At 40.3% G+C, this 10,257-nt stretch overlaps 1 protein-coding gene across 5 annotated transcripts in view; it reads left to right on the top strand.

The window, feature by feature from the left end:
- cabcoco1 (ciliary associated calcium binding coiled-coil 1) overlaps positions 1 to 10,257 on the top strand; it is a 137,176-nt gene that overhangs the window by 115,584 nt on the left and 11,335 nt on the right. For 3 of the 5 annotated variants that reach the window (XM_048609117.1, XM_048609118.1, XM_048609116.1), the window contains 2 exons: positions 495 to 674; positions 771 to 902. In XM_048609117.1, coding sequence (XP_048465074.1) covers positions 495 to 674; positions 771 to 902 — 312 coding nt within the window. The remainder of the gene's footprint in view (positions 1 to 494; positions 675 to 770; positions 903 to 10,257) is intronic. The other 2 variants (XM_048609121.1, XM_048609119.1) reach the window with 1 other exon arrangement.

The raw sequence follows: 10,257 nt of genomic DNA, 5'->3' as shown, positions 1-10,257 counted from the left end.
AGCATCCCTATTTCTGACTTGATGGAGAGAAGATCATTGAGGAAGCAACTAAAGATGGTTGGGCTTAGGCCACTACCCTGAGGAGCTCCTGCAGAGATGTCCTGGAGTTAGGAAAGGAAGAATTGGTGTAGGTGCCTGCATAGTGGAGAAATAGAAATTTCTGAACAGAAGCCAAAGCTTAGCAATGGCTCGAAGTTGATTTTGCAAATATGCACTTGAGGCAGCAAAGAGGAGGAAGCATGGCCGCGATTAGTGGAATGGTGTGCACATATAGGCCATTTATAGCTGGGGGAAGGTCTAAAAAATCTGAAGGAAATCCCTACAGAATGGGTTTGGCTAAAAAATCTGTGGAAAAGCTAACAAGAAAGCTCAAGGCAGGGGCAGCTCTCACAAGGTGCAAATTCTTTGGAGGGGTTTTATAATATAAGTAAGTACATATACAGGGTTTCGTTGGCAAAGATGTGACACTATCTTATGTGTTTCTTTTTGACCAGGAGACAAAGCCCAAACGTATGTGTACGAACCCTAAACTAAGATGTTATTCTTGTTTTAAGCTTGATGTAGAAGTCATCAAATCAGTTGATCCTTTCCCTTCTCCGCTGGAGGAGAGTTTAACCTGGGATATCTACTCCTCCTACGTTTTGTCACAGTCACCAGAGGAATTCGTAGAGGAGGTACTGTTACATTTTCTCAGCATACAGTTAATCAAGATCCTGTTCACAGGTACATGCTGCTATAAATTATCCACTCTCTTTGACAATTTTTTGTAGGCTGCAGTGGAAGCTGAGGAGAGCAATGAAGAAGCCCAGATCACACCTGTGGATCCTTTGGCAGGTTACACCATAGATGATGTCAAATCAATACTGGGTGAAATAACAGCAGATGTGCTCAGGAATTTACAGGTTTGCAAATTGTCTTTTTTTTAAATAATGGAAATTCAAAAAGAGCTATCATTTGTATTTCTGCTGCCCACCTGGAGGCAGTTTTAGTCCCTTGCAGTAAGGAGACAACATTGTATGGCGGGCATAAAGTATTTTATGTTCAGAAGAGGCAAGAGAAGGTGAGAGCAAAAGATAGAGGGGTGACAGTGTTAATAAAGATTTTGTTAACAGCTATGAGTTCAGGATTTCGCCATGTCAAATACTGAAATTAATTTTTGTAAATCTGATGGTTTGTGGCTGATGCACTAGTGACCTTGAAAGTAGCTGTCTTGCAAAATGTTGTCATTACTAAAATCTTTCAGAGAACATTTCCCACTCATGACGGGTTTGGTCTAGATGTATCTCTGGTCCCACACATCAAGAGTGACTTCTAATACTCTCAGGGCAACTAAGGGTGGGCTGCATTTGCTGTCAGTAATTGTTCACAGCCCAAGAACAAATCAAAAAATAAAGAAGAAATTTTTGCCCAGCTTCAAGAAACAGCAATGAGATGAAAAGCTGAAGTTTTGGATGTATTATTTGAAGGAAGAATGTTGGTTAGGGAGCCAAAGGACCTTGCTGGTCTTCTTCAAATAATGTACAAAGATTATGCATTAGGGCTATATACTATACATACTACCACAAAAGTGGTCCAGTCATACTGGGGTTCCATGGACGAGGCGTGAAATTAAAATCCAATGTAAAAAGAGGCTACTAGTGTGACAGAAAATCTGTTTTTTTTTTAATTTGTTCACCAGATGTGGGTGTCTCTGGCTAAGTTAGCATTTATTGCCCATGCGTAATTAGCCTTTAGGAGATTGTGGTGAGCTGTTGTATTGAACCACTGCAATCCTTGGAGTGTAAGTATGCCCATAGTGCTTTCGTGACCAATGGGAGTCAGAAAGGGAAGTCTTCAGAGAATGACACTGATGGAGATACTGAATGAGGATTAATAACTTAAATTTGAATGTAAAAGTATAATTAGTAAGCTTGCAGATGACACAAAAATTGGTGGTGTTGACAGTGAGGAGAATGATCTTAGGCTACAGGCTGATATTGTTCAACCAGTAAATTGAGCAGAGCAATGGCAGATGGAATTTAATCCTGATAAGTGATTCATGATGCAATTTGGGAGGTCTAATAAGGGAAGACATACACAATAAATGGTGGGTTCATAGGGAGTCTTGCTAAAACTTTACAAAACTTTGATTAGGCCATAAATGGAATAATGCAATTCTGGTCACCACACTATAAACAACGTGATTGTACTGGAAAGGGTGAAAGGATGTTGCTTGGGATGAGGAGAAACTAGATAGGCTGGGTTTGTTTTCCTTGGAGGCTGAGGGGGGTGGGGGCGATCTGAGTGAGATACCAAGAATTATGAGAGGCATACACAGAGTAGATCGTGAGAATCTCTTCCACATGGCAGTCTTGTCTAAGACCAGAGGCCATAGGTGTAAGGTGAAGAACAAGTGGTTTAGAGGAGATCTGAGAAAGAACTTTTTCACGCAGAGGGTGACGAAAGTGTGGAATGTGATACTGAGAAGGTGTTGGAGGCAGATACTCTCGCAATATTTAAGAGGCATCCGGATGAGTACTTAATGGACCGAGTGCAGGTAAATGGGCTTAGTGTCATTGGTGTTTGTCGGTCAACGTAGACTTGGTGGGCTGAAGGGCCTGTTTCTATGATGCATGACACTGTGACTTTATATATCCAAGAATGTTAAAAAAAATCATGCAGGAAATAGCAGGCTTACTCTGATCTAACCGCAGTTTTTAAAGCATTCTTGGATATGGAAGTTATGTCAGAAGTCTGGCAGGTTGCCAAATCTATAACGTGGGATGAAATGAGTGCTGACCAAGAAAGGTACAGTTTTGCTAAAGACAGCCAACATTACTATGTAAAAGACATGTCATGCCTGACAAATTTATAGCGTACTTTGAGGGAAAACATTGGATGTATTGATATAGGAAACGCCGTGCTTGTTACGCATATGATTTTCAAAAGTTGTTTTATAATTAGCTAGACAAAAGACTTGTGAATAAAATTAATCACTCGTATTAAAGAAGGTGAGTAAGCGGCACAAGAAGTTGTTTAAAAGTCAAAAGACCAAGTAATGTTTACTGAATATTTTATGAGAGAGTACTGTTCCACAGCGATCAGCAGTGTTACCACCATTGGTTTCCTCAATATGTGTAGTCTGGTTTTGATTATGAAATGTGCATTATCACCCTACCCTGTACAGCTTTGTGCTCTGTACAATTTTGTGGATGAAAAATTGACCAGAGATTTGTGCAGAACACACCAACACCTATACCTTAACTGTTGATATGTGCTCCCGTACTACAGAGTTCTCCACCTCTTTTACAATAATTAATTTATATTTGAAACTAGTAGTAATTTAACATTTCCAGGTTTCAGGCCTTAAATTTTAATGAAATTTAACACCGGGAACTGTTTATATAGTATGAAATAACAGAAAGCTTCAATACAGTAGAGTTGTCTGTTTGTATAACGGTTTAACAGAGTTCAGCACTTTCTGGCTATCCCAGTTGTTAATTTGTGATTCATGCAACTTAGCAAATGAGGAAGAAACTCGGCGATTTTGTGCAGTTTCCTGATATTGAAATAATTTGGGTTGTTGTTGAGAAAAATAGACCCGGCAAGCTATTAATCTAGAAAAATGTTGATAAACAACAGCTATCCTCTAATTATCCTCAGGACTATATCAACAACTTTTTCATAACAAATCGCTACACAATATACTTAAAGGGGCAGGTCACAGCTGTGCTCCAAACTCCAAATTAGAGTTAGGGTTACCAATGAGCTGTGTGACAGGAGGTATGAAGTATGGTAACAAATATTTTTATTTAAAGTATCAAACATGCCTCAACCCAACTTGATCTGTAAACAATTGTTTTATGTTTATTGGATGTGTTGCCAAAAAAAACATACAATAGCTATAAATCCATTTTAAATTAGTTCATTGGAAATTACATAAAGTTAATAAAATATCACGTTTTACAGCCGAGGATTTAAATCCTTAGGTGCCTCATTCTAAATGCAAAATTGGAACATTTACCAAATATGACAAGAAAGATATACATTTCAAATCAAGCATGCTCACCCCAAGGACTCCTATAAGTTAACAGTCCTGTGTAAATCATGGCAATAAGACCTTTGTGATCTTTCTCCACTGTCTTTGCCAGAAGCTGCCTCGAGTTTTAGTGTATTCCTCAGCACATAGTCAAGTGAAATATGGAACTGTAAGCATTCATTCAAGAACATTTCTTTGCTCTGTTCGGACAATAAGGTTTGGCAGATCAAAGAGCTTCTATCACTGAGTTTGTGATCTTCCGGGCGCAGGAGATGTTAGCCTCAGTATGTTTTCCATGGAACAGCCTGTAGAACCCAGGCTTTGTGTTACAGAGCTGTTCAGGACTTCCCTCAAGAAAAAAAACCCACCACATCTATATCTAGACTGTCTTTTCAAAGACACAGTCAAGAAGGAGATGTGTGGCATTCTCTTCACTGTAGCCATCTTGAGGGCAGCACATGGTGGCATTGAAAGTCCAGGTGTTCATGAACAATTTGATGGGGACTGTCCTTCTCACCAATAGCTAAGCTACATCTTGGTACTCGTTAGAAAGTTCTGCTGATCACTTTGATGGCTTTAACAGTATGCTCAGGGAACCACGCAACAGGATCGATTGTCTCTTTTACCCACAGGTACTTGAGCACGTTGTGTCCTGATCACCATCTGATGGACTCGTGATCAAAGGTGTTTTTCTGAACAAACTTTTCCATAAGGGATAGTTTCATGTTTGATGTTGTAAAACAAGGTGAAAAGTTCAGTCCTACAGGATAACTCAAAAACTTGTGTTTCCAATCTAATTGAAAACATCAACTATAAGGTCCTTCACTTTACATTTTAAATTTAGATGTCAATATCCCATCCTAATGAATTAACCACTCCTATAAGAGGAATCCTAACGTTACTTTGCAACAAGAACATTTTACTTCTTAGTTCTTTTTTTTGAAATGCCAGTAGTTGAGAACTCCTACTGGTGCAACAAAGTCCGACCCAATGGCAGTTTGCAAGTTAATTTAAGGTTTAGTTAATGAATATTGGCCCGGATTTTCCACTGGATAGACAATCACTATGTCAGCATTGATAGAAGTTGGACAAGGAAATCCTGCAGAATCCCTGTCGTAGCACACTTCAAAAGAATTGCTCAGGAAATGGAATTTTCCACCACGCAATTTCTTTACGCTAGGATCACTTTAAAAGTATTGATTTAAATGAGAGATTCTGGATGGTTCCAATGAAATTAAGCAAAATAGATAGTATGTATTTAATAGCTTAATTTTTGAATATAACTCCTGAGTACATATTGACTGACTCCGTACTTAGCACGTGCACCCCCAACCATGACTCGCTCAGACTCTGAACTAACAACCCGCTTCTGCCCTCACCTCTGGGAACAGACAACACCCCCAACCCTTGCCTGCCATACCCAACCCAACCTCTGCCACCCCCACTGGACCTGATTCCTCCCACATTGCATTACTCACTTGACACCTTGTGCACGACCTACTTTGCACCATGCTTGTTTCCCAGGTGGAAGCCTACTTACTGGGCAATCTGTCCCCTACCCATCCAGCATCTTATCTTTGGCAGTGTATCCCCTACTCATCTGTTACCTTATCCCAGAACTCTAACCCCTCCCCAGGCTGACACCCTTCCTAACTGGCATCCTACTTTCCTGGCACCCTATTGTCCTGACACCCTATCCCTCCTTGACCATTTGACGCTGTACCCTCCCAACATCCTAACATCACACTTACCTTATGTACTTAGGGGTTTGACAACAGCTGTCAAAAATTGACTGTCAGGACCTTTAAATGTCAGAATACGGCAGCTGATTACTGTAGAAAGGGGGCTTGGTTTGCCTTTCTCAAACAGTTTTGTACTATCAGAATGGAATTATGGCTCTCCATTTCTGAGTGGAATCTCCTCTCAGACATGCGGAGTTTCCTTTTTTCATGAAAGGGAAGGACTGGAGTGGCAATCTGCCTGAGATGACCACTCCTAGGGAAATCTGGACGAATCAGTTTAGCAGGCTGAAATGTGGCATATATGCTGAGGGTAAAATTGAACTTATTGCTATCTCGCATCCAAACACAGATGTATGCACACACTTTTATAGCCATGTGCAGACATTCACATAGGCACAATGAATCCCCAAAATTCCTTATCAATCATTCAAGGGGTCTTTTTCATTTGGCCTTTGCAAGTTGTTTGTTTATTGTTTTATAATGTTCTATTGTGTTGTTGATAAACCTTTATTGAAAACTGACTCTGATTTATGTTCAAACTCAATTTTAAGTGCACTGCTGTGGTTGTTCTCCATTGTGCCTGTTTCAATGAACAACTGAAACAAGAGCAGAATGTTCTCCCAGTGTGCCAACCAACAGTTGTCCCTTGATCAATGTCACCAAAGAACAGATTAACTGGCCATTTTGCTGTCTGTTGTTTGCAAGACCTTGTTATGTGCAAAACAGCTGATATTTTTGCTAACACACAATTTTCAGTAACGTTTATGAGTAATGCCCTGTGATGGTGCCACCAGCATAAAATAGGATTCCAGGGACAACTGGCCAACACTGATGAGTTATCATTTTAAACAATACTGGTAGTTTAGAATTTACTGACAAATTAGAATTTGTGCAATTTAGTAAATTTGATAAATATTTGTCTCACTTATTACCTGACCAGGGCCTTCCATTCCATATGATCCCCTCTTTCGTAGCATACCAATCTCCTGAAGTGTAAGCAATCTTAGATGACCTTACATAACGCTTTAGTTCTCACTAAATTTTCTCCAAGATCTAGATGATAACATTAAAATCTCTGCATGAAATGTATTAAAATGTTTTGAAAAATTGGTGCTAATTGTTGTACCAGGAACAGGACTATCATGCAGAACAAAGCAATTCAGCATAGACGACCTCATAAACCAATGGGTAGGGACTAAAGCCCTAAGTAACTGGATTAAATTCTTCTTCTGGACTGTTGAAGCCAGAGCAATTTCAAATTTGCAGTCTGGTTTATCAAATAAAACTTGATGCTGCATTTTACAGACTCCATTGTTGAAAGAACTGCAGTTGCAACATTCTTGGCCACAATGTTCATGTTTTCACATGTCTCTGAACTCTTCATTGGCAAATCTCCCTCCATTTTCGGTGAGGAGCTTCACTGGCATCCGATGTCGAGAATCAATATATTTCCCCATAATTTTGTCAGTAATCACACTTTTCCCTTCGTTGTGTATTGTTATTGAAAAGTTAAATCAGTTCACCAAGTTTATAAAACACAGGATGAAAATAATTTCTGTCATTGTCCAATACCTTTAAATTAATGGTAGCTATTATATTAAAGTAACATCTCAGTGCAAGGCTTAAAATAGGGCATAGTGGCCTCTTTTGACACTCATTTCAGAGTTCTCACTTCTCACTAAATTCTTCTATTACTTTTGTATACTCTTCTTCGATTACAACTGCATCTTTTAGCAGGATTTTTAACCTTTACAGATAGACAAATTATGTGTGTAACTTACTTTTCTTTGATTGTTGACACCTGATGCCATTAATATATTTCCAAACAACTTGAGAAATTTCAGGTTTTATTAGAGAAATACAAAAAAGGATTGGGGCCCTGAATAATGAACTTGCTGAAGGCTCTGTTTTAGTTGTTCAAGAAGCCAGTTCATCTTCGCCAGGGTCACTATGGCTGCACAATAAATGCTGTGCAAGCTAGCAATGCCAACATCGCATGAGAGAAAATAAAAAAAGCTCCAATCCTCTTCAATGTCTGTGTAAGTAACATGCCTACGCACCACTTCTAGGAAGTTTGTCTTTAGGAGGAAAGGTAGGTTCTGAGAGGAGTACAAATAGTTTACAGACAGATATTGATTGATTAAGTAAGTGGGCAAAAAGCTGGCGTTTGGAGTATGATGTGGGAAACTGTGAAGTTGTTCATTTTGGAAGAGAGAACAAGTATTATTTAAATGGAGAAAAACTGCAGAAAGTTGCAATGCAAAGGGACTTGGGTGGGACTTGTGCATGAAACACAGAAAGCTAGCACCACAGGTGTAGCAGGTAATCAGGAAGGCTAATGGCATGTTGGCCCTTATTTCAAGAGGGTTGGAGTATAAGAGTAGGGAAGTCTTACTGTAACCATACAAGGTGCAAGTGAGACCATATCTGAAGTACTGTCGACAGGAAAGGTATTATTTCATTGGAGGTAGTTCAGGGCAGGTTTACTAGGATGATTCCTAGTATTGAGGAATTGTCTTTATGAACAGGTTGGGATATTACTGGAATTTAGAAAAATGCGATGTGATCTTATTGAAACATAAAAGGATTCTTAAGGGCTTGACAGGGTAAGTGGTGAGAGGATGTTTCCAGTCATGGGAGAGTCTAGGACCAGAGGGCATAGACTCAAAATAAAGGGGGACCAATTTAAGATTAAGATGAGAAGGAGTTTCTTCTGTCAAAGTTGAGTCTTTGCAATTCCTTGCCACAGAAAGCTGTGGGAACAGAGCCCCTGTGTATATTTAAGGTTTGAGCTAGATAGATAGATTCTTGATCAACAGGGGAATCAATGATTAGAGGAAAACATAAGAAATTGGAATGTTGGATTAGCCATGATCCTATTGGATGGCAGAGTAGGCCATGGGGCCAAACAGTAAATTGTCTTCTCCAAAGGACCTTGGTGAATCTTGTGCACTGTTTTCTTAATTTAACCTTTTTTTAATCAACCTGTTCAGAAATGTTATTATGCACCTCTAGAGCAGGTGGTGTTTGAACCTGAGCCTTCCGGTCCAGGGATAGAGACATGACCATTGTACCACAAGAGGGCCCTCTACAGCGCAGCTGCTGACCTGTTTGAGCTGAGATAACAAGGCGTAGAGCTGGATGAACACAGCAGGCCAAGCAGCATCAGAGGAGCAGGAAAGCTGACGTTTAGGGCCTAGACCCTACTTCAGAAATCAGACCTATTTGAGCTTGTGTGTTTTGGCTCATCATAGATTGTTTTGCTTGAATCAGATTACATTTCATAGTGTACACCTTAAACAGAGCTTACTCATAGAGTCATAAAATCATACAGTATGAAAACAGACCCTTCAGTCCAACTACACACTGACCATGTTACCAAACTAAACTAGTCCCATTTTCCTGCTTTTGGCACATGTCCTTCTAAACCTTTACCGTTTATGTACTTATCTAACTGCCTTTTAAATGTTGTAACTGTACCTGCATCTACTACTTCCTCAAATTGCACAAAGTTTTGGTGTGACAAGCTACCAGACAAACCTTGTACACTAATTTTAAACTGCTAATGAATTATCCCCTCCCCTAAAATAAATGGCATTTAATTCTAAATGGCTACATACCTTTAAATTTTCCGTGCAACATCCACCCCAACCATTAGTGACAGCCTTAATCCAAGTTTTAAGTACCACAGCCAATGTATTTTAACGAGATTTATGAGCTGATTTGCAACATCTAACGAGACCAACCTATCATTCTACCAAGAACAAAAACAAAGTTGCTGGAAAAGCTCAGCAGGTCTGGCAGCATCTGTGAAGGAGAAAACAGAGTTAACGTTTCGGGTCCAGTGACCCCTCCTCAGAACTGATATTGGCTGGGAAAACGTCAGTTTATATGCAGAAAATAGGGAGGTGGGTGGGGTAGGGAGTAAACGATAGGATAGAGCCCGAAGAGAGAGAAAGACAGTTGGACAGACAAAGGAGTTGCTAACGATCAGGCTGGGAGGGTGAATAGCTGTTAATGGGGACTGTTAGTGACTAACAACAGGGAGTGTGTAATGGCAGGCTATGTGGCAACAAAGCCTGGTGTGTGGGGTGGGGGGCTGGGACATGGGAGAGTTTAGGCCCTAAAATTATTGAACTCAATATTGAGTCTGGAGGGCTGTAGTGTCCCCAAGCGGAAAATGAGGTGTTGTTTCTCCAGCTTGCGTTGGGCTTCACTGGAACACTGGAACAAGCCAGAGAGAGAGATGTTGGCCAGAGAGCAGGGTGGTGCGTTGAAGTGGCAGGCAACGGGTAGTTCAGGGTCTTTTTTGCGAGTAGAACGTAGATGTTCTGCAAAGCGGTCGCCAAGTCTACGCTTCGTTTCCCCAATGTAGAGGAGTCCACATTGTGAGCAGCGAATGCAGTAGACTAGATTCTGGGAAGTGCAGGTGAAGTGTTGGTTCACCTGGAAGGTATGTTTGGGCCCTTGGATACTGGGGAGGGAGGAGGTAAATGG

This window comes from Rhincodon typus, chromosome 20 (genome assembly GCF_021869965.1).
Source record: "Rhincodon typus isolate 14 chromosome 20, sRhiTyp1.1, whole genome shotgun sequence".
NCBI lineage: Eukaryota > Metazoa > Chordata > Chondrichthyes > Orectolobiformes > Rhincodontidae > Rhincodon > Rhincodon typus.
Note: the sequence above shows the minus strand (reverse complement) of the source record. Positions and strands in the feature narration are given on the sequence as shown.